The 25,243-nt window shown below is 45.2% G+C and overlaps 1 protein-coding gene across 1 annotated transcript in view; it reads left to right on the top strand.

Moving 5' to 3' along the window:
- Positions 1-9,852: 9,852 nt before the first annotated feature.
- Positions 9,853-25,243, top strand: part of LOC135388406 (2',3'-cyclic-nucleotide 3'-phosphodiesterase-like) — a 61,676-nt gene continuing 46,285 nt past the window's right edge. Inside the window, exons 1-5 of the mRNA XM_064617964.1 lie at positions 9,853-10,013; positions 14,485-14,787; positions 15,886-16,042; positions 18,756-18,924; positions 24,272-24,381. Coding sequence (XP_064474034.1) covers positions 14,504-14,787; positions 15,886-16,042; positions 18,756-18,924; positions 24,272-24,381 — 720 coding nt within the window. The 5' untranslated portion in view covers positions 9,853-10,013; positions 14,485-14,503. The remainder of the gene's footprint in view (positions 10,014-14,484; positions 14,788-15,885; positions 16,043-18,755; positions 18,925-24,271; positions 24,382-25,243) is intronic.

Below are 25,243 nucleotides of genomic sequence, written 5' to 3'. Positions count from 1 at the left end.
GGTTGGATGGTTGCGTGATAATGCTGCTACCTCCTTCTCCTCCTTCAGTCGCTGCGCAGTCAGAAAAGGCGCTCGTGTGAATACACGGTTACGCGAATACTCCCGGGCGTGTTATCGGTGTTGTTATCAGGTCAGGGCGCGAAAAGGGAATTGTTCGCCTCAGATATGTCCTCCTCTCCCTGCCCAGATCTGTTCCTGCTCACGTACTCACGCACCACCTTGTAAACTTAGCTTCCTTGCGTAGTCCTCTGCTATGAGGTCAAGCCGGGTTTCAGAGGGGGTGTCCATGAATGCTGCTCTTGCATGTGCCTTATTACGAGATCAAAATCATCAAATCCCTCCCTAAGGACGCCTATAAATGTAGGCTTGTTTTGTCGTAGCAGATATTGATATCATTTTTGTATATCAAGACTATTTTGAAACGTCTTGAATCGCCCATTGTGACAGCAAGGTCTGAATTAACCATATAGACAGGTCAGGAGCTGAAAAGTATATATATTGAGTAGAAAATAACTTGAAGGTAACCTGTTACATTTCTAAAGTAGCTTAGGAACATCAGGTCAATTTGCATTACGTTTTATTACGTGTAACTGCTTTTGAAACTTAGTTACGGGCCGGTTTCACGTCAGTTCAGGCAGGGAGGTCCCGTCGACCTCCTAGGTCTTCAGTATTTTTTATATTTATAAGCTCATCGTATATTATGATCAACATTTTTGCCGAATAGCTTTCGTGCAAAAAAATCGAGAAAATCCGGCTCTGAATTCGGATGTTTCAGTTTTGCCGTGTTTGCACGCGTATACCTCCCGAGTGTTAAGAGATATTGTTGTGAAATTTTTTGATGCTGCTTTATTATGCCTATAGGCCAGCTGTCAGAGAGCCAATTTTAGCGCGCAGGTGCAACGCTGTGCGCTATAAAAAAAATGGCGAGCATGCCCTCTCGCGAACTTTTGTCCTAATTTCGACGCCTGATATCTCTGGCTATAGATGTCCCTGTTCGCAATACTTGGTATCAGCTCACTCAGCTTTTAATGCTCTTTCATCTGATATATCTATCCTGCATATACTTCCTAGCGGCATTTGCTGAAATAGGCAAATGTTTAGGCATATTTCGAAATAAACATGGATTTTGCGCGTGTATTTTTCAAAAAGGTCCCACTTGATTTCGTACATATTTTGCCAGGATATGACCCGATGTTAGGGCTTTCATCCAGCGCAAAAGACTTATTCTCCAAAGGCGTACACTCTAAATCGTTTTACACCTTAAAGGGTGTAGATCAAAATTGTAGATCGAAAATGTTCATGGCGCACATCTTTTAAGATGTATTTTAACACCCTCATGGTAATTGGGGTGTAAAGGCTGTATAAAACTCGTGGCAATATGCTGGTAACTGTGTATTCACAATTACCAGCATATTGCATATAATCACATTGAGGTCCATATATGCATGCACATCAAGGAGATTAAATATGTGTGCAAACATGCACAGCCGACATACAGAAAATCATGGCATGGCAGCTGTATATAGGCAGCTGTACAGGCATATGTATGGCATGGCAGCTGTATATAGCTTTTCGTGAAATTGTAGACCTTCTCATGAGCAGGCACCTCCCCCATATGCATGTTCATTACTTAGAACGTTGCATTTATTCGTTTCTTCAAGGCTTTGCAGTGTTGTACCCACAAATATCTAACCCCTGTACAATGCATTACATTGTTCATTATCCGCGACTCATCAGGATGTTTGGTTCCTCTCCTAGCTGTATGGTGTATGCGTTTCGAAGGCAAACACCAGCATTAAAGATGTTGCTAAAAAAAACTCGACATTTTAAGAACATAACCCTTTCATTAGCAAGAAGACATCAATTTTATCAAATGTATGTGGGGTCGCAGCTCTTCATCACAAATGCCACGTCTACTGATGGTTCCAAGGAGATACTACTTCAACATGTCCCAGAAGCAATTCAGAGTTACATTCATGACCGTGATATTCAAAGAGATTCTATAGTCTATGTGAAAAGTGCAGTTTGATAATGATAACACATTTGCTGTTGGCTGTGTTGTTGTCAAAGAATCTTGAGAGGAGGACTTACCCGTGTTCGTTGAGATTACAGGCATATATGTTATTAACTCTGATACCACTTTTCTCATACAAACATTAACTACAGTTGAGTATGATGAGCACTACCATGTATTTGTTTCTGGCTTACAATGAGGAGCAACGTGTTTTAAGAAATTTAAGCACTATCTCAACAGATCTTCTAAATCTGCGTACATTACTGGATGGTAGACGTGTTGTAAATCCACGCCATGCACTTTTGTAATGTAGCTTTTCGTTCCCAGTTGTTTTATATATTTACTTTTGTTCATGTGAACGAAAATAAACATACTCCCTTTCTACACCCAGGCGACACACTTATCACCATATTTCACCTGGGGGTGTAGTACACTATTGTTACACCCTCAGGAACTTCCAAAATAAAGTTGTATATGGTGTGAAAGGGGTGTGATCTTTGTTAATACACCTATTTTACACCTTTAAAGGTGTGAAACGATTTAGAGTGTATACTGCTGATTAGCGCGTTAAAACGCGGCCCCACTGCGTACGAACGTGTCGGAGATATCTACAGGCTGAGCAAGAAGCGTCGAGGTTTGAACAAAACTGCGCGACAGAGCATGTTCGCCGCTTTTTATACGATACAGTGTTGCACCTGTGCGCCTAAATTTGCGCTCGGAGTGCTGGCAGGTAGGTATACTAAAGCACAAAAAAATTGCACTCCGATATCTTTTAAAACTCAGGATGTATAGACGTGCAAACACGGCAAAATTGCAACAATCGAATTCAGGGCTGGATTTCTCGATTTTTTGCACGGAAAGTATTCGAATGATTAATTTTACCAATGTTGATCATCATCTGCGATGAGCGTCTAAATATATATAAAAATCATGAAAATTCAGGAGGTCCCATGGACCTCCTGAATTTTCATGATTTCATGATTTTCATGATTGACTGAGCTAACGTGGAACCGGCCTACAATTATGTTCTGGCTAACCTTCTCAGTGACTTCTAACTGGCAACGAGTTCCAACTTCTATCTCTGTTCCATATAACCTGTGTTAAGTGAATATTTGTGAAGTAAATAGTAAATAGTACCGAGCTCGTTGGCCAAGCACTTGCCAAGCACGGCTCGGTTGGCCAGCCAAGCTCTTGCCAAGCTTGGTTCAATCTCAGTATGTTGCCTCGGGGAGAGGGAATCGCGGAATGCTGTAGCACTGCATAAGTTCAACTTTCGATTGGCCAAGTGATTGTCTCAAACAAAAAACAGTAAGAAACGGAGACATTATCTTCATGGTGAGCTAATACGACAAGCAATTCCTCATTTCAGTGTTGTTTATGTACGCGTTGAATTAAACTTAGACACCTCACCCTTCATCTTGATTCACACACGAACAGGACTCTCGAATTTGTGGAAGCTCGCGGGACAACCTATGTACAGTGTCTGTTCTTGCTCGCGAAAGAAATGCTTACTGTGCTGCCACTTACAAGGCACGGGTTTCGTTTCTTTGCTCTGTATTCTTAGCGTGTGAATTTCTTGTACTCAAACCAAATGATATCAGTCGAAGTGTACACGGAGGGGCAGATTGGAGGGAACCATAACATGCCACCCATCTCGAAGCGGGATCCCCGGTGTTGATACAATTCGAAGAACCCCTGTCTGACTCCACAGGCCATAACCACAACAAGTGTCGGGTTTAACTCGGTTGCGTTACAGCGGTCTGGCTGGACGAGGTGGGTGGCTTCGGTGTGTTTATGGTTCGCTCCGTTTCCTTTTCTTTCCGTTTGTGTACAACGCTTTGGGTCTCTGTACCACGTGACCTTTCTTCTCTCCCCTGTGTCTTATGTAGACCAACTGTTGAGCTCTCGCTCTCGTCTGTCTGAACATGTAACTCAAGGTGAAATACAGGAACGTTTTTTCACCTCTCCACGAGGTTTATCTATCTGACGAGTCAGTTTTCTTAATCATTCTGATGAGGTCAGAATACTTACGCTTGTCCCGTCCTAGAGTTGGCAATACGAGAAATGCAATTGCTTCTCTTTGTGATCTGGTTGATTCTGGTGGTCACGGGCATATTGGAAGCTTTTATGATTCTCCCTCTATTTTTTGCACTTTGAAATGCTGTTTCATTGCGTGAAATTTCTGTGCTTTAGACGGAGTGCTCACTGCCCCCTGTGAAAAATACGCGCAAAAAACAAAGGATGATAAATCGTCACTCTACGCCGCGAGACAATTGAGTATGAATAACGTCCATCCAATGTCGTGCCTATTGCTCTATGACTGTGGGGTCCATGGTCGGCCCATCGATAAAAATAGAGAACTGGTGTTCTGAGGCTCCAGCCTCAGAACACCGCCAGTTCTCTCTTGTTCAACAGTTTCCGCTTGCGTCGATCCCGTCGTATGAATGTGTGTATGAGTGAGCAAAAATGTAAGAGTGAAAGGAGGATGAGTGAGAGAGAGTGGGTGGTTTATTCCTTCAGATGACGCACCTTTGGAAGTCGCTGAGAAGGCGTGTTAGCTTAGCTCAATTGGTAGAGCCCTGGACCAGTAAATCAGAAGATGTGGGTTCGAATCCTACAGCTGGCTAACCTTTTCAGTGACTTTCATCTTTCATCGATAAAAATAGATTGCTGCCTATAGGGTGAAGCCAGGGAAACCCCAAGCTGCGACCAATCTCGGTTTTATGCTGGCACTAACTTAGCACTATGTCGTTTAGGTCGGCCATACACGTTGGTCCAAAGATGGACTACACTCTAACTCGACTTTAAACTCGTCATTCGACCTCAAAACGCGTGATTTGAGTTGAAAAACCATCACGTCTATACAGATCCCCCAGCACGCGATTGCAACATCCGTTACTGGTGAGGTCTCACTATTTATTTTAAAGAGCAGTGGTAGTTTATTGGTGTTGTGATTCTAATGACCATGATGAGCCTTAGGGGTGAAAATCGCTAATATGCACGGAGCTTTATTGTTGAATAAATAAGAAATAATATCATTGTCAGACAAAAGTTCACGGCACTGGTGCTTTTCTTCACATTCATGTTGCCACACCATGGGTGTTTCTGCATCTGACCTCTACCTGTTTGTAAACAAGTTACGTCATAATGTTCGACAGCGCCACGAGTTTTGTAGAGTTGAACTACGTTCAAAAGCTAAATGTCGCGCCCGAAAGCCACGGTCTTGAGGGGATTACGATGCGTCTCTCTGAAAAGGACGCGACCTTCGGTCCTACTTTTCTTTCAACAGGAGGTAGCGAACAAGTGCCCATTCGTGGAACCCAGCCCTCCCCTTCCGATCTGTTTTGGTTTCGGTGTGTCTACCAACGTCATGATGACGTTTCTCTAAAAACAACAACAACAGCAATACCCTAGTAGCACAAAACGTTTTGTAAACGTCCAGGAAAGGTCTAGCCACAACCATATTTTCATCTAGGCAATGTGATCTACATAACGTTTTCTACCCCCGGATAAGTTGACGCTTTCCCGAGTCTTGAAGACGTGTTGGTGGCCGTCTTGAAGACGTTCAAAAAATGTTTCGAACACTAATTTGAATGTGAGAAAATTCATCACCGTAGATATCCACCGGGTACAGTTTTCCGGAGATCTGCCTCCTTTTTTATTTTTCAACCTCAGCCACCGTCACCACACGTTCCATTTTCTGTTTCTTCAAGCAGAACTGCAAGCAACACTGCCACGTGGCGTTTCAGCGAAAATCGAAGACGCGGTTCACAAAGGTGGACCGCGTCAGCAGAGGTGCTCCTACCGTAAGAACAGCAGGCTTTCTCTACGGCGTTACACGTGGGGGAACCAGAGCGTAGAGGTGGTCTAGTCCCTTGCAACGGGAAAACAGATACTATACATTGCTCGTCTTAGAAACTCCCGTAAACTCGATAGCCGTGCTCGCCTTTGAGTCGAAGTGGAGGGTGAGGTGTCTAAGTTCATTTCAGTTACGCACAGAAACAACACTGAAGTGGGAAATTTCTGGGAGTATTAACTCACCGTCAACTCAACGCCTGTGTTTCCTACTGCTTTTTGGTTTGAGACAGTCCGTAGGTCCACCGAAAGTAAACTTATTCAGTGTACACAAATCGTCCTCGTCTAAGATACGTCTGGAACACAGTTGGCGAAGACGTATTATAGATAGAAAGTTGGCACGTCTAGCAAACGTGAACGGAAGATATTTACAGGATGTCTTCCTTAAGGATACCTCTTCAACAGAGATGTCGAAGACGTATTATAAACGGAAACTCGGTACTTGCAAACGTGAACGGAAGACGTTTACGGGAGGTCTTCCTTTAGGATATCTCTTCAACAGAGATGCTGAAGACTTATTATAAACGTTAAATCGGCGCGTCTTATAAACGTACTATAAATTACGGCTTCTAGACGTCGCGTTGACGTCCTGATCGTCTTCTATCCTAATTTGACCAAATAAAGACGTTTCTGCGACGTTTTGTGCTGCTAGGGTAGCAGTACCAACACTAAAACGGCGATTCCATAAATGCGCGTCGCCTTTTCGCTCGATCGGCGCTATGTTGATGACATGATTCAATGAATGGATGAATGAATTTTATTTCCACTTTAAGCCGTGGTGGGAGCCGTGAAAAAAAAAAAAACTCGCACTAACGACTCGATGGGCTCGAAGCTCCCGTACAAAATGGCATTGGTTAAAGGGACTATGAAACGATTTTTTTCTTCGTTTCGTTCGAAAGAAGACATTTTTCTGAGTCTAGAACCGAAATTTTACTTTCGTCGCGCGAACGGATTTCTCGGGAGCGAATTTAAACGGAGCGGCGAAGGGAGGACAGCTGGCGCCACGCCGTGGCGAGCTGCCGAGCGGAGACACAACGGGACAACGATACAACGGGTAACTTGACGCGACCACGGCCGGCTCAGCAACACGTCATCGTGACGTGTTGCCGAGCCGAGGAATCCCGCCAGGAGCATGCGCCGTTGGATCCCGCGTATGCGTTCATCGGGAGTGGAAATCTCCATGACAGCAGCTTTCGCGCGATCGGCAGATTTCGGCAGTGGCGGCAGCCACAGCGCGAGCTCGTGGCATTACTTGCCATTGTGCAACATCGGTGACGTAACGGGGAACCGAAGTGCGGTCCGTACAGTTATGCTTGGTTCACACTGTTGCATTTTCATGCGTTACGGATGCGGCGCGACACGGTTGTCATGACAACGAAGCACGACACTCCGAAAAGCACACGCACCGCAAGAGTTGAGCTCGACCGAACTCCATGCGGTGCGGGCTACCTGCGGAGATGTAGCTGACCAATGAGCGAACGCGCTCCGCGCAAGCGCATCACTGCTGTGCTGTCGCGTGCTTTTCCAACGTTTTTTCCTTCTTTTCAGCAGAAGCGCTGCTGCTGCCATTTGAACAACAAGTGGCCAGTTTGCGCGCCCTGTATGACGCAGATACGCTTCAATACACCTCAAAGTTTCGCCGACCACATCACGTTGCCCGTTCATGGCTGCCTGTGAAATGGAGACGTGGTGGAGTGGAGACGTGATTGGTCAACCACAAGCGTTTGACGTATCAAGAACGCATATGTCTGAACAGCGTGTCGTACGACAGCCGCCTCCGCACTGGATCCGCACCGTAACCGCAACGGAGAGAAGTTGTAGTGTGAACCACGCATTACACCATCGGCAGGGAAATATGCGCGGGAGAGGAGGAACGCGGAAGCAGTGGCGTAGCCACAGGGGGGCTAGGGGGGGCTCGAGCCCCCCCTACCTGCCACGGAGCGACCCACACAAATCGTGCGAATCCGAGAACATAATAACATGTAATCGTACTGTGAACGTCGAAATCAACTATTTTCATTCCCTTTTTTAATCCTCAGTTTGCAGTGTGCGCAAGTATGCGTGTGTTGTCGACACAGGATCAGCGGGGGGGGGGGGGGGGAGTTTTCGTATCGAGCCCCCCCTACCTTTGAGATCTGGCTACGCCACTGCGCGGAAGAGACATTTCCAGCGCGCGCTCCTCGCAGAGTGGAGCGATTTCGTCCGGAAAAATTTGTGGCATATTAGTTTCTCTGCGAGAAGAACAGTTTCCATCGAAAAAAAGTATGGAGGTTCGGGAAATTTCATAGTCCCTTTAAGCGACACGAAAAGCATCCGTGGAAGGTGTTATTATAGGTATACTAGCCGCACGTTTAATTTCAAATCAAAGCATTTGGGATTGAGAGAATGGCGCTAGTTTCATCAGTCGTCCATTTCCCACGCAGATACCGTACGTGTACTAATTTCAAACCAAAGCATTTGGGATAGAGAGAATGACGCCAAACTCCAGCAGATTAAGTCAGGCCACGTTAGGCCAATGTCAATCCCCGATCTTGACCCGGTCACTTTTACGTAGGTCGGGCCGACAACTTTTAGTCTGACACTGTACATTGGGCCGACTTTGTGTCGACATTGTTTTTCCCATTGGGCTGTGGAGCTCCTCAAGGGTTGTGTCGATCCTCAAGAACCGACGGATAACATGTCTCGAACTGGCTCGGAAGACGGACCTTTCTGTGGGAACGTTGAACACTATCATTCACGAACACCTCCAGTTTCGGAAATCCGGGCCCCATCACCAAAGGTCCTCCTACAGGACAATGCACGCCCGCGTACCGCACATCTCACGACAGGCACCTTACAGGAACTTGGCTAGGAGTTGCTGCCGCATCCCCCTTACAGTCCAGACCTCGTCCCCAGCGATTTCCATCTCTTCGGGCCACTGAAGGCGTTACTTGGGCGCTGCCACTTCTGCTGCGACGACGAGGTCAAGAATGCGGTGCGACCATGGCTGCTATACGCGCCGGTGAGGATTTCTACGCTGCTGGCATTCAAGCCCTCGTGAAACGCTGGAGAGGTGCATTAGTGCAGCTGGAGATTACGTTGAAAAATAAAACTAATTTCTCGCCTCTAAGTTTACTTTTCCGAAAAATGAAAAGTCCCGGTTTGACTTGAACGCCCCTCGTACTATTACTGATATATGTTCGTTTGATAGTTCGTTTGCGTTTTTGTTCTTCACTTAATCACACAAAACGGTTCTTCTAGTTGATGACAACAAACAAACGGTCGACGGGGCAGTATCGTTTGCGGTGCTGTTCTCAGGAATTTTTTTTTTCTCAAGTCACACACATTTTCTGCTCTCCTGCTTGATAACAACACACATTCACAAATTATCTGAATGACAATTTAGATAAAATTCTCATTCAGATAATATATCTAAATCCAAATGATATCTAAATATCCGGTGAATAATTGTAATAATTCGGGTCTTGCCTCCCGAATTATTATCATAACTTAATTATTTCTGTTTCTATTTCGGGTATTCCGAGTGTGGGGTATCTGTTCCTGCTTTCGTCACCTGCAATACCGTTTCTGCTACCCTTCTCTTTATTTGCTAATACTGCTGGATTCACACCGCGAGAACTCATCTTCGCACGATCTTCAGACGACCTCGCATCGCCGTCAACAATTCAAACCTTTCCGCAGCCGACCTCTGCTCGCTTCCTTATTTGGCAACCGAAACTACCATTGCCGCTGACCGGCCAGAGTGGTGGCGAGACGTTCTGCAAGCCAGTCAGAACGGTCGGCACAAAAGCAACTTTCGTACCTAGGTCCCTAGGTCTGCATTTTGAGCATGAAACCGACCATCCCCGCCCATGCTTCGCTTCTCGTTTATAAACAAACCAACATACCGATATACCGCGATACGCCGGCCGGTCGCCGATACCTGCGTCGCAGAGAGCACACAAGAAGCGCCCGACCAATGGAAATTGTCTATTAGCTCCGCGCGCTGTGACACAGCAGACGTCTCGCGGACGCACATTCGTCGTTGGGTTGGTTGGATGCAGTGGTGATTCATTGGACCAAATTGGACAATTGGAGTCTGCTACTGTGTACCACTTCAACCCTTCTTCTTCGTGTGCAATCCTTGTATCCTCAGTATATCCCCGTGAGTTATGTATTCTCAATATTCAAAATGTACTGTTATGTATGTACGAGCTGTTGTCGTATACTCGTAACATGACGTTGCATGTGTGCGATACCATGAAACACTGCGTAAATGGAGAACAACATAGTTTCGTTTTGGCCTCTGCTGTTTTGCTGCTTATCTCGGGGTGAATTCAGTATCTTGCCATATCCAGACTGTGTCACATGCTACATCGACCTACTGAAACTGAAGGCAGTGCACCAACGATATTTTGCAGGATTTTCATGACGGCTTGGGTTAGGTTAGGAGGCGTTCACACGGGCCAATTTGCGGTGCCTTGTGCTGGACAAGACGTTTCTTTGGGCCTGTTGGTAACAGTTCATCTTGGAATAAAAGTGCGAAAACTAACAGACCAACACACAGCAGACACAACAAACAGAATGTACTGACAAACACAGCGGAACAGTCTGTGCACACAATAGTAGCACAATTAAAACGTCGCGGAAACGTCTTTATTTGGTCAAATTAGGGTAGAAGACGATCAGGACGTCAACGCGACGTCTAGAAGCCGTAATTTATAGTATGTTTATAAGACGCGCCGATTTAACGTTTATAATACGTCTTCGGCGTCTCTGTTGAAGAGATATCCTAAAGGAAGACCTCCCGTAAACGTCTTCCGTTCACGTTTGCAAGAAGTACCGAGTTTCCGTTTATAATACGTCTTCGCCAACTGTGTTCAAGACGTATCTTAGACGAGGACGATTTGTGTGCACTGAATAAGTTTACTTTCGGTGGACCTACTGACTGTCTCGAACCAAAAGCAGTAGGAAACACAGGCGTTGAGTTGACGGTGAGTTAATACTCCCAGAAATTTCCCACTTCAGTGTTGTTTGTGTGCGTAATTGAAATAAACTTAGACACTTCACCCTCCATTTTGACTCAGAGGCGAGCACGGCTATCGTGTTTACGGGAGTTTTTAAGACGAGCAATGTATAGTATCTGTTTTCCCTTTGCAAGGGAATAGACCACCTCTACACTCTGGTTCCCCTACGTGTAACGCCGTGGAGGGAGCCTGCTGTTCTTACGGTGGGAGGACCTCTGCTAACGCGGTCCACCGAGGTGAACCGCGTCTTCGATTTTGGCCAAAATGCCACGTGGCAGTGCTGCTTGCTGTTCTACTTGGAGAAACAGAAAATGGAACGTGTGGTGACGGTGACTGAGGTTGAAAAATGAAAAAAGGGGCAGATCTCCGGAAAACTGTATCCGGTGGATATCCACAGGGCTGAATTTTCTCACATTCCAATTAGTGTTCTAAACATTTTTTGAACGTCTTCAAGACGGCCACAGACACGTCTTCAAGACTCGGGAAAGCGTCAACTTATCCGGGGGTAGAAGACGTTATGTAGATCAGATTGAAGACGTCTCCAAGATGAAAATGTGGTTGTGGCTAGACCTTTCCTCGACGTTTACAAAACGATTTGTGCTACTAGGGCATATAGTAGCACGCTCAGTGCACATTTTGCCGTTTCATGCACGTGACACATTAATCGTCACGTGGACAAAACAATAGGATTGGGCAAAGCACTGCCTTAGCATACAACAATTCCCACAGTTCAAGAGGCTTATGTCATGATTTCTGTAACAAAACTGCTTCAGCCCTTCATGTCAGATGAATCTCTCTGGTGGTATCCAAATGCTTGTCATCACACGCTGTTTCTGCGAAGCTGCTGCTTGCCAAAACAGACATAACAAACTGCACCAGTCAGAGGGTTCGGGGAATAAGTCTTGAGGTGAACACTATCCAGATATGAAGGTCCATTTCTGTTGTTTTTGTTATGCTTTTTGAGGACACGGTGAAAAAAATAAAAAAAAGTCAACATTGTGAGCATTTTCAGAGCATATGTTCCAACCTAAATTCTCTCTCTTATTGTTTTCATGTGGATTTTTACATATTCCATTCATACAGGGTGTGTGCAGAAAAACATGACCCGCATTTTTACATGTAACTCGTTGTCTACTTAGCCGAGGAACTTCCGGTGGCGCACGACGGCGTATTTATGCGTGCGAAAGCTACAAAAAAATCCTGGAAGGCATACTCAGTGTAAAAAAATAAACAGAGCGCGAAAACATGGGCTACCATGCATTAGAATAGGGCGGTCATGACAGTGCATGGTAGTGCATTTCGGTCTCAGGAGAGTTATGTGCAGGCACCGCTAGGGGTATTGCCGAGGATCATCCATGTGGGACATCGTTTCGATTTATGCACCTATAGCTCCCCTAGCGGTACTTGAACACAACTCTCCTACCTTAACCGTGTTGCCCTTTCACATACACCCTGTTGTCCACCATGTTGCCATATTCTGATGCACGGAAGCCGACGTTTTTGTTGTTCCGTTTATTTTCTAAGCTGAGTATGGCTTCCACAATTTTTCTGCAGATTTCGCACGCATAAATGCGCCATCGTGCGCCACCGGAAGTTTGTTAGTTAGGTAGGCAACAAGCTATGTGCCTAAATGCGGGTCATGTTTTTCTGCACACACCCTGTATATTTCTTTCAGTTTTTCGGAGGGAGAACAGAGTGGTTTTACCATATCTTGTTTGCCTTGCCTGTTTCCGACTATTTTTCCGCTGGTCAATCATGTACCCGAGCACAACAGTGGAATCCCCTAACTCAGTTGGTGAAATCCATACAGGATGCAAACCTGCTTCTAGATCACATGCTATGGTTATAAGCAGGGCAAACACTCAAGGAAAGGAACTTTCAGCTATTGGCATATGTGTCGTAGCGAACTGAAAACCAGAACCAGAAACTTAATAAACCGCTTTTTTGGTGCGAACCGAACAGAATAGAAACCGTATATCTTTTTTTTTTGGCTCTGGAGGTAAACCGAAAGATTGATTTAACGGTTTTCGGTCCAAGAAAAGAACTTCGCCGGTTTGGACTATGAATAGGCAAGTGAAACTGACGTCGCGTGTTGTGAAGTCATGTCATGGATACTTTACGAGAGTTACAGTGGAATGTATGTCTGTATACTATGACCCTTAGGCTCCCTTTGTAACGTTTTATCGTTCACGCACATAGACTCACAGGTACGTGTGACCGGTTGTGACTCTACCAATGTACCATAGTGTTCATTTTAATTTCATCCACCCAAACTCTTCTCTCTGGTTATGTTCCCCTTAAGAGGAAACACTCTCAACTAAACAGTGACCCAAGGAGGCTATGTAACGGCTTCTCTCTGTAATCTCGCGCAACGCGTCCCTTGTTTGAGAGCAGTGCAGTTGAATACATTTACGTATCCGCGAGGGCAAGCGCTTGCTGGCTAGGAAGCAGCAACGTACATTCAGATGAGACGTGATCGCACCAATCCAGCAAGAAGGTACTTTACGCATGACATTACGACAAACAAGTCCGTCTGTATCATGCGCTTCAAGAAGGGAGAAAGTCTATTTGAACAGACAGTCACCTACAGGAACTAGGTGCTGCCAATTTCTCAGCTGCCTATTAATATTGAATACCACGTATGCGGAATAAACGGGTTTACATTTTGCAACATTCATTTTTTTTTTTCTGGGAATGAATATGCACACCAGAAGTGGAACCAGCTAAAACTGGTATGAACCGTAATTTTTTTGCTCTGGAACAGAACCGGTACCGGGCCGTTTGTGATAGAACCGGAACGAAAAACGTTTCGGTTCGACACTCTGGGGTGATATCTGCAGGGATATTGCCATTAACTTAAAAAATACCGGATCCTGTTTGGCTTCAAAGATCCCACCCATGTGAATTCATCTGCAACTTTATTTCATTTATGATGTCCCCACAAGTGGGAACCACTGGGAAAGTATAGTTCTGGAATCCGAACTATAGCTTCGAAACCACAGGAGTTAGCACCCTTTGCAATAGGAATCGACAGCAAGAAATGAATAGCACCCTCTATTCTAGCAATAATTATTTCTCGCTGTACTATGGTCTTTAAAATTCAGTAATTATCAAACACATCTGTGATATCATGCAGTCCCTATGTATTCTCTCATGTGATAGCTTAGAAATATATTGGAAAATATTGAAGCCCTGGTCATAAACTGTGTGTTACAGACAAAACCACAAGGAGGGGGGTAGAATGTCTGGGGTGGTGATGCGTCAGCTGCTCCCACAATTACATTGCCTTGGCTCAGAAACCCTATGTTTCTGGAAGCCAGGGGGCGGGCGGGGTGCAGTGGCACCCATGACGATGGACCCCTACACAATGCTGCATTCTAGCCTTTTTTAATATGAGCACTTCGCATCTACTCTTGTGTGGCCCTTGCTAAACTCCAAGTTCGGCACACATGTTCCAGTCGCAGATTCGGATCGCTTGCTCTAGGCCAGATCAAGCCGCTCCATTGCCAATTGTTCCGACTCTTCCATTGGAATTGAGCATTGGTGTGTCCTGCCTGAATGTCTGCAACTTGTAACTTTGGACCATAACCTTTCTTTGCATGCCTTCAGCTGCTGGAGCCGCTGCACAATGTCTGATGACTTGCACCCGTCGGACGACAATGACATTGAGAAAGTATTCAACTTCCCATATCTGAGTGATGCTGTCGCTGTCCAGTTCCTCAACGACCATGGTCGGGTGTTCTTCATCGTACGTGGCCTCCCGGGTACAGGAAAAAGCGTCCTGAGCACGATGCTTATGGAGCGATACCCAACGCACAAGATATATTGGGCAGACAAGATGTTTATGACCCCAGTTCCTATTCCGCGAACTCCCGATACTCTCAGGGAGTCCCACAAACTCTGTCACGAGAAGTAAGTGAACTTGAGTAAACAATATGCAAGATACGATATTTGTAACTGTACTTCATTTAGAACACAGACGTTGACCAGGGTATGTTCGCTGTTGTAGTTTGTTGTAGCTGTTGTATTCCTTGTGATGCATATGCATCCTCCTTGTTGGAGCGGTAACATCTGTTGGTATGGATGGGCATAACTTCCATCCAATGTCGCATTTATAGGCGGACACTCACACTAGTAAACAGTACTGGCATAGCCACAGTGGAACGAGAAAAGTAACAACAACAAAAAAAAGAAGTGAAACCGTAGTGTGTGGTCATCATGCAATGGTGGAGCAGAGTGCGTGAACTCTATGTTGTGTAAGTCCCATGTGTCGATATCATCGACTTATGAGGACTGGGACAAGTAGGTAAGCGAGGGATGCACCCTCGAGATCCAATGTTGCGCTTTGTTTCCATGCTCCTGTGTAGTATTTAGAACATTACAGGAAATGGACTAATTGAAATACAAAAATAAAGTGAAAAGTCACTCAAATGTCATCCCACAACAGAGCTAGCCATTACCCGAATTCAATACCGGACGATAGTTTTTGTTTTCTGTTTCTGTTAAAGGAGGACTGTGGTATGCGTTTCTGTTATCATTACCGTCTCCGGTTTCAGTAATGTATCGTTTCTGTTTCCTTTACCATTATCGTTACCCTTCCTTGGTTATAAATTATTAACAAGCAACATCCCTGAACTTGCACCCCAGCTAGCTTGTATGCTGTTATGTATTATGTTTTACATCAACATGACATTTCCCGTGGCCGTGTGAGAGCTGTGATTATGAGGTTTTTACTGCTCTCAACATCTGCAGTCTGCTATTGCATTTTTTTTGCAAGGCTACTTTATCACTCTGATGATCTTATCAGATATGCATTATATTATGCATATTCCTGCAGATTTCACAAAAACAACTTTGTTATTCTGAACGAAATTTGTACAGGTCTATATTTGCAGTACTCGCGAGGATAATTTCAGTTAAATTCACCCAATCTGTACGAGAATGTCTCCCAACAGGATGCATTCTCTCTCTGTATGTGTGTTATTTAAAAGGGTGGTGGTACAATTTCAGAATAGAGGGTTTCATGCAGAAGAATGTGCCAGTAATTATCAACCGCAGCACCAATGTCAGGGTTAGCGAAGTATCGAGATACCTGCTACTTGGCGTAAAATATGGCTACACCACCATTCTTGCCGACACCAGTTACAAGTTCAGCATTGTCCCAGAGGTACGTACTGTAATTGATATGTTTTTTCATTCAGTATTATGGAAGAGTATATGCAGTGCATGTTAGTGGGTTCTTGCAGGGCCAAGTTGATTGGTACAGACTACTGCAACTTTGTGACAATAGTTGAGTCTGTACAAGCATGGTTGGTTTAGTGCAAAACTGACGACGACTCACAGGTGTTAAGTGACTCGGAAAACAACAAAAAGAGCGTGTAATAATCACGCAAAACATAACCGGCAGTAGGCCTGGGACAACTGTTCACTGCGGGAATCACTGTAGGGGGCGCTACCCTCCGTTACATATACAACAGCGCAGAAAGATCACTGTCTGTTAACCTTCAATTACGAGACCAATAGAAGATGTGACTGACAGGTCACTAGTGAAGGTTCCCAGAAATACCGTACACACGCCCAAAGGGGAAAAGTATCGATTCATGTATTCCTTGGTGTGTGAGAGCCAATCTGTTAAATTCGGCCTCACCGTCATTGTCATGAGCCAGCAGTGGCGCTGCTACATGCTTATAAACGCGCGCCACGTGCTGTTGTGAGTTCTTTCATCGTGCGACGTTCATCATCATACGTCGTTAGTCTGGTGGATCCTCGCTTTAGCTCATTCGGCCCTTCATCACCCAAATTGCTAGGTATATCTTTCCTGTCATTTATTCATTGTATGTATCATACCAGAGTGCTAGTAAACTGTCTGCGTGTTATCCAAATGCCATATTCCTGAATCTTATTTTTGAGTTTGGCAGACAGCCAGGGATATCGGGTCCATCACCAGCGTTAACACCTTTCTTCACCCCTTTCCCTTGGTTTATCTTGCCTCACAGGTGCTGTTCTGCCACTTTGAAATATATGCGGGAGAGTGTGAACAGAAAGAAGTCCACGGCCATTTAGCTCTTACCATGTCATTGATCGCATGATGGGCTTGTTTGTGCAGTTCACTCGGTCATGACCATTGTGGCAATATGCACATATTCTTTGCATGCGGAACGGATACGTACGCTCCTGTCACAGGCGTTCAGATAATTTTATGTAATTATCTGTCGTCAGGAATTTTATTCCGAGGTCCTCTGGTGTTTGCTGCAAAGTTGTTATGTGAAACTTCATGTGAATCGTAGTATCTGTTTAGAAATTTGTAGAGTATAACATTGGGTTCGTGCCGCAAGTGGTCATGCAAGTACGCTCTTTACCAACAACAAGAAAGCAAATGAGCAGTAGGAGCATGTGCCATGTTATAGGTTTCTACTATGTTTCAATGGATCGAATATATTCAGTTTTGGCTTGTGTAGAGATACAGTGTGATTATGCGGGACATTAGTTTTTTCCAAATCGCATTGTTGTACATTTCAGCACTCATTGATTTGGTAGAAATTGCTCTGTGTATAAGTCATATGTTGCAATGCACATGGAGGTCTCGTGAGCACATGTCATTGCTTCATTCAGTCGAAATGCAATGTAAGTATGTATTTTTAGGTCACACACAAACGTATTCCACAATAGCAGTTGTGAGCACTTCTCAGCACTCAGCTAGCAGAACTCCATAGGTCCAGTCCAGCCCAAAGCCTGTGTTTTACAGACCCAAACGAGCCCAAAGCCTGTGTCCAGTCTTTCATGTGGCCCGGGTTTTGGCCTCCCTGTTGCTTGTACACTATAGTGAATTTTTCTCAGTCCTGAACCTTCCGCGGTCGTTCCTTTTTCGGATCTTTCTTTGGCAGTACTTCACAACGTTTGTTAATTTTTAACATCTGACCCACTAAGGGCCCTATTCTTGCCAAAAGTAATCGACCTCAATCACTTTGCATCCCGTTGCATGTCACGTTAAGGGTGCCGCATTGTGCTCCGCCTTCGTTGCTAGGGGTGACTATATAAACTTCCGTGTTTTCTGCTTCTTACACTGCTACCAGTTGACACTTGAACCTAATATTTGGCGGGAAAGTGCTAATGCCACGGTTACCCAAGCTATACTGCCTGTGCACTAGTTTTGTGCTTTTGCCATTCGTCTCCTGAGATTTGTTGATGCGCTAACCTTGTCAATATATGTACTTTTTGTGTGAGGAAGTATCGTTACAAACCAACAAGAGCAATGTAATTTGTCCTTGAATTGGCTAATGGAAGCAGTTTGTGGCTTGACCAGTAGGACTGGTTTTGGAATGTTGTTTTCTCGTTTGCTTTCAGTGTCCGAGACATGAGCTTATTAACATTGGAAACGTCATTTTTTTATGACATTACTTTGAATAGTTAAAAGTGATCAACCACTACAAGTCTACAACCGCTTAGCACCAGTGTCATGAACTGCTCAGCCGAGCATACAGGGTTATCCAAGATGAAATACAAGCTTTATGATGAAGGTTAAATGAATAGAAAGAGCATTTGTGAATTAAAGTGTACATCGACGGACATATTATGTGGTAAAACTTTATGTATCAATTGCCATCCTGGTCCAAATCTTTGCGGAGAGCGTTGTAACAAAAAAAGAAAAAATAAAAAGAAGGGGAAAGAGGCGTTCCCGCTTGACGTTAACAGGATGTCCCTAGGGAACACCAATTACTTCTCTGTTCAGGGTTCTTTTTTGTTTTGCACTACATACCTTCTCTTCCTTTTGCCCACAAATAAAATGCTTTTTCAGCATACAAAGCACGTGGAGTAGTTTTATGAGGTCCTAAGGGCTGTAGCAACGGGCATCGTGTAACGGAAGGTGTTTGTTTTTCCAGGAACTTGCTGCTACCAACACAAAGAGATTGAACCTAGATTATATGAAGAAACGGTGCGCCCAATGGCAGAACGTGTACCCCATCTATACGGGCTGGTTCTTGTGTCCCAGTGATGCTCTCTTCCTCTTCAAGCGTTTCAGTCACATCTTAGATCTGCTAAATAAATCAGGTGGAGCCTGTTTTTATTTTCTCAATGCAGAGTGTTGATGAGTTCTGTACAGTGGTGGCTGAATTAGAGTCACTAAATAAGCTTCACTTCAGAGTATGTGCACTGAGGTCCAAGGGAGAGCAGGAGTGCCATCTTGTTTCCGCACCACACTGGTACCATTAGGGTTGCCACCTTTCGTAGTGAAAAATACCGACTGAGGGAGAGGAGGTGGAATAGAGGGAAAGGAGGAAATGTTTGCGGGAAAGGGAAGGTGGGTGAGGGGTGGAGAGTATACAGAGAGAGAAAGAGAAAGAAAGGACGAGCGTACTCGCTCAAGACAACAATGATAATAATAATGAATAACTAAGAAAACGACTAGTGACTCCGGAGTGGGTCTGTGCTCCAGATTTATTCAAGCTGTAGTGGAATGTTGAAAGGAAAACCCTGTAAAAGTCCCTATGAAAGGTGTTGAGCCACAAATACCGGCAAAAGGCTGCCGGTATCACCTTCCTACCGGCAACCGGCAGAGCGAGCAAATAACCGGCCGTGCCGGTATAATACCGGCCTGGTGGCAACCCTAGGTACCATCCCCAGTTGAGGGTCAAAGACGGCTAACATAATGCTTGCTGTGGGATAGAGAAGCGTGTACGATTGTTGCGCGATAATCCATGTATTGTCCACCAGAGCGTCCCGAGGATGATGTCAAGGTGAGCTCGAGCTGCATTGTCCACTAAAATGCGCCTGAAGTACGCGTGCGCGTGGCTACCGTGGCACGGAAACAAGATGGCGCATGCTCGCTCTTGGAGCTCAGTGTCGATACTCTGATGCGAAGCTTATTTAGTGACTCTAGGCTGAATGTGTTTTACTGCTGCTGGTGCAATATGTTTTCTTTCATTTAGACACCAATATAGGGCAGCCTCCTTTTAGCTATGGCCACGTATTTGCATATGGCATTGTTTAGAAGATAACTTGCCTGCCTATTCAGGTGTGGCTTTCTCGCAATTATGATTTTCACTAAGGAGTCGTGCAAAAAGTTGCACGTTAGTTTTGAGTGAAGTGTGTGTTTATTTTTTGCTCCCGCAGTGTACCTAATGCAAAAAGAGTAAAGTGATTAATATTTGGTTGTCAGCCATAGACCTACCGCTGTATTCTCGCTCAGGCCTGAATGAGAATGGGCGGTTAGTCTTTGTGAATGATAAATGCAAACCTGTGTGCGTCATGCCAGCAGCCAACCATTTCAGTGACCATAAAGCCCTTTTCATCACATATTAATGCCAGAACCTTCAATAAAAACACTCCTAGGAGTGGTCTATCAGTACTTTTTACAATATACTAAGCAAGCGCTTGTACCAGGGAATGGAGGAATCAACGGAATGTAGCCAAAGCAGTTGTGTGTGCAAAGAAGCGAAATCTCTTACGGCACCATCTCTTCATGCATGATCGCGTGCGTACAACAGCTGTCGCTGCATTCGCTCAGTCCTCGGGCTTGGGTGCTTCCTTAATTTTTGTGGCCGATATGTATCATGGAAGCCTATTTATAGCTACCTGTGTGCATGTCAGGTGTACATACGTATTGTTTGAGTGCAGCAATTGGAAGCATATTTTATGTTACAACATGTGGTGCTTGTCACTGTAAATGACGAGGTACAGCTTGCTGCAACATTAACTTAAATGCAAGCTGAGAGACATCCCAGCAACACTTAGAAGAAATAAAGGTTGAGAAGGTTTGGACTACTCTGCTCGTCTTGCAGGGGAGTCATTCCAGCTCCATCGTCCCAGTCGCGTGGCTCAACCATCGCGGATTTCCGAGAAAAAAATTTATAATGTTGCCATTGATGGGAACATGAACCTCACAAAGCATGTTTTTCCCGGAAGCGCGTTGAATGTCCGCTAGGGGGCTTTGAACTCCCGCATGAAGCAGTAAACCAGGGCGCTCGCGAGTGCGGCTTCACATTGGTAAAAAATTAAAATGGGACTGTCTTCACAAAGCCTCGTACTAGCTCTGCACAGGTCCACACCTGTCCGCCGCGGATCATTGGCCGGGGGGCGTTCGGTGAAATATCCTCTAAATTCACTGACTTTGCAATTTTTTTCTGGACTAACTGTTAACGAAACTTCCAACAACTATTTTTTTACAAGTTCAGACCTGTCCAAGTAATGCGCAGAAAAACTTTGAAACTTGAATGTCGCAAAGTTGCGTGTTCAAGCAAAAACCTGTAACTGTGTTGAGCCGCCCTGAAATTTCTGAACATGCCGTGACATCGAAACTGGCTCAGAACAGTAGTCCAATATCCCAATAATCATGACAAAATTTTTCTTAGAGGTGTTTTTCGTTTAAGGCGCGCAACGATTTTTTAAAGTTACCTGGCGCCGCAGGAGGCCTGCAAGGGCAGACTTTGTCTCAGCCGAAGCACGCACCACTCGGTGGCTTCTCTTGTATAATTTCTTTGAACAAATAGAGATTATGGCCATATGCAGCGACGAACCTGTGCTCATGCACCGCCGAATTGACGCGACATAACGAGTCTTCCGGTGGCCTCTACCCCTGTCACCGTGAGGGACACTCCCGTGTGGATGGACCTCCATGAGCAGCTGTTGCCTCGTGTAGGACGAAAGACCTTGATCAGCTAATCCTTTCGCGCTAACACAGACCAGCTGCGACTTTCTCCTCTTAGAAATAACTCTCAGACCTGGCGGCGTCTACATGCAGGAAGTGGTGGATGGGTGAAAGTATAGTTAGTGCACATAACCAAGTTCGTGAGAAACAGACAGAAGAAGGTAACATGTTGTCCCTTGTCGTCCCTTCAGATGACGCACCCCGAAAGTCGCTGGAGAGGCGTGTTAGCTTAGCTCAATTGGTAGAGCCCTGGACCGGTAATCCAGAAGATGTGGGTTCGATCCCTACAGCTGGCTAACCTTTTCAGTGACTTTCATCTTTCAAGGTACCATATCCTTGAGTCTGAGGAAAAGAGGGACAACACAGGGAACGAGGAGAGACGAAGTGTGCACAGAGACTCACAGAAACAGAGGAAGTCGTGAAATCCCACTGGTTTGCTTCTTCAGTGACTCGTGCATGGTAGTCGTGCGGCCGGCGACGGTGCGCGTTGCTTATGGAAGGAACGGCTGGTGACAGTGGCTCAGTCACATCCGATCCTGATTCGCTGTGTTTATGCTCGCTCGGACGTCAGAACTGCGCGGAAACTGGATTGCTTGACTTTTTGTCTCTAGAAGATGACGAGCTGTTCCTTATATCCTCCAGGGCTCGGCATGACGGCAGAAACATCACGAAGATATGCCGGTACCACTATGACATGTACGTTCGGCACTACCCACAAACCCGCACTACCCGCAAACGGGGTTGGCGGAACATTAAAAAGGCTCGCAGCCAAGGCAAGTTTGTAGAGGCCTCATGGAGAGCAAATTCTGTCACCACATCAATTATTTTGGTGGGCACAGAAAGAGTTAAGGGAGATCACGTCATTGTGGGTCTGCGCAGACGTCGTGCAGAAGGAGGGGCAGTCGCTATCATCTCGTTTCGCAGATGCAGTTCCTGTTCACGGCACTCGGAAGTGTCACTACTTCGAGCCTGTTTCCTTTTTTCACTACTTCGAGCCTTTTTTGAGCACGTCCGGGCATCAGCGACGTCAAGGTCTACCGAGAGCTATGTGTTCAGGGTGTGTAGGGACTGTAGCAATGAATAATAGGTCACAGCGTTAGTGCTTAGGCTAGTACTTGCGTTCTCCCACGCCTGCATAACTGTAAATAGACCAAAATAAAAAACAAGGCAAGTAGTTGTTACTGTCTGTGGTATCTGTTCACGTTTTGTTTGAGCAAACGTTGTTTGAGCTCGCTCCCTCCCCGTGTACTGCGGCTGAGACAAGGTCAGCTCTGGGATAATCCTCTAGGATAAAACACCTCTGGAATAATTTTTGTTCTGATTATTGGGACATTGGACTACTGTTCTGAGCCGGTTTCGATGTCACAACTTGTTCAGAAATTTCAGGGCGGCTCAACAAAGTTACAGGTTTTTGCTTGAACACGCAACTTTGCGATTTTTTTTAAGGAAAAACTGCGTGATATTCCAACTTCAAATTTTTTCTGCGCATTACCTGGACAGGTCTGAACTTGTAAAAAATTAGTTGTTGCAAGTTTCTTTAATAGTTAGTCTAGAAAAAAAATGGCAAAGTCAGTGCATTTAGAGGATATTTCACCGAATGCTCCCATGCGAACGATTCGCGGCGGACGTGTGTGGACAGGTGCAGAGCTAGTACCAGGCTTCGTGAAGACAGTCCCGTTCGAATTTTTTACCAATGTGAAGCCGCACTCGCCCAGTGTGCGCGGTGGCTTTGTGTGGGAGTTCAAAGCCCCCTAGTGGCCATTCAACGCGCGTCCGGGAAAAAATACTTTGTGTGGTTCATGTTCCCATCAATGACAACATTATAAATTTTTTTCTCGAAAATCCGTGATGGTCGAGCCACGCGACTGGGACGATTGAGCTGGAATGACTCAGGGGTGTCCATCATCAAGCAGGTGCCCTGAAGGGTTGTTCCCTGCATATGGTTCAGAGCACCTGGCTAATGACGGGCACCAGTGTAAAATAAGTGGTCCAACTCTTCTCTCCCTTTATTTCCATTAACTTTGCTGGGGTGGCTAACATATGCGCAAGTTATATGCTGCTTCGCCCCGTGGAGCGGTCTGCGATAAATACTAGCACTGTTCCACAGAGCCCTACCCAACAGCGAACACGAACATTGCCAACCCAGTTCGAGAAAATATTGGCTTTCATCCGTGCCTTTTTGATGGCTGTGTTATTAACAGGAAAGGTCTAGATCCCCTTGAAAACAGCAAGGCTTTATGCTTTGCCGACCACAAGTATACAGTATGTGCCTCACATACGTGAACACCGTTACAGTTTCCTTGTTCCTCTTTCCTCTGGTACCTCTGGTTTCTGTCTAGTTGTCTTGACCACCCCTATAAACTGCAATCCAAGCTCAGCCACACTGACTATCATAGATACTCCACTTTGCAACTAGTAATTACTGAATGGAACAGCCTGCCTGTTGAAATTGCCTCAATATCCGATGCATGTCGGTTTCAGTCTACCTGTGAGCAGTTGCCATGACTGTTTTGCTTTGTATTGTAGCCCCTTATGTAATGTACCATGGGGCCGTTAAGGTATACTAAATGAAATCAAAAAAGGAGAAAAGTACTTTCTTTATGAATAATGGTCTAACAAGTAATAAGTAAGCTAAACACTTAATAAGTAAACGTATTGCTGACATGCCAGCAGTGTTGCCGGATGCTTCTGGGCCAGTGGACAGTCTGGAGTCTAATATCATATACTGACAAAGGATGTGCTTTACTACAGGGTGGAGCCCACCAAAAGTGCTGCACCAAGAGGGTCAACCGTTTTGCCTTGGACGACGATGCTGGTTTGGCATTGCTTCAACTGAAAAGGAATACTGTGACTCCAAAGAGGTATGCAGCTATGGTGCAGAAATACAGACATAATACAAGTCATAGCACAAGTCATACTGCGTGATGTTTTATACCAGAGGGGCAAATTGCAATGGCCCATTGTATGGTGTTGACCCAAAGTCCTTGGCACAGTACAGTGTAGCAGTCTCCACTTCCATTTTTATTGGAAACTGGACATGCAATTGAACTACAGGTTTTCCCGGCGATTTTAATCCAAGTGCCAGATAGATTAATCCCAGTGCCAAACTAATTAATCCGGGTGCCATTTAAATTAATCTGAGTGCCACACAAAATAATCCAGGTGCCACTTAAATTAATCCTATATAAATGCGTGGGAGAGTAGACACTTTAGCGACATAGGTGGTGCGGTCTACTACGTGGAACCCAACTTTTCGTGAGTCGCGTATGTCAGAGTTGCATGACATGACATATACTCACTGTTGTGGGTTATGACAACTGTTTGTGACAGTTTTCGTCATAGCGTGACCTTCTAGGGCCTCACCGTGTCGCAGCTGTATGGAACGGTGATTTACGACCATTATTGACTACAAAACCTTTTTGCCAGAATTTTGGCGAAACCGCTTATGGCGTGACTTTTTGGGACTTCTTCATGTCAGAGCTGTATAATATAGTTGTTTAGGACCATTGTTGACTACTACTACACCGTTTTGGGAGGAGTTTGGTGATGCCGAGTGCGACTGCGGCATGCCCTTTTGCCACTTCCTCGTGTTGGAGCCATATGATGTGGTGCCATACAATCATTATTCACAACTACACCTTTTTGGGACAATGTTCTGGAGCAGGCTATGGCGTGACTTTTTGGGACTTGCTCATTTTAGAGCTGTATGGTATGCTGGTCTAC

Source organism: Ornithodoros turicata, chromosome 3 (genome assembly GCF_037126465.1).
Source record: "Ornithodoros turicata isolate Travis chromosome 3, ASM3712646v1, whole genome shotgun sequence".
NCBI lineage: Eukaryota > Metazoa > Arthropoda > Arachnida > Ixodida > Argasidae > Ornithodoros > Ornithodoros turicata.
This window is presented reverse-complemented; position numbering and strand designations above follow the sequence as displayed.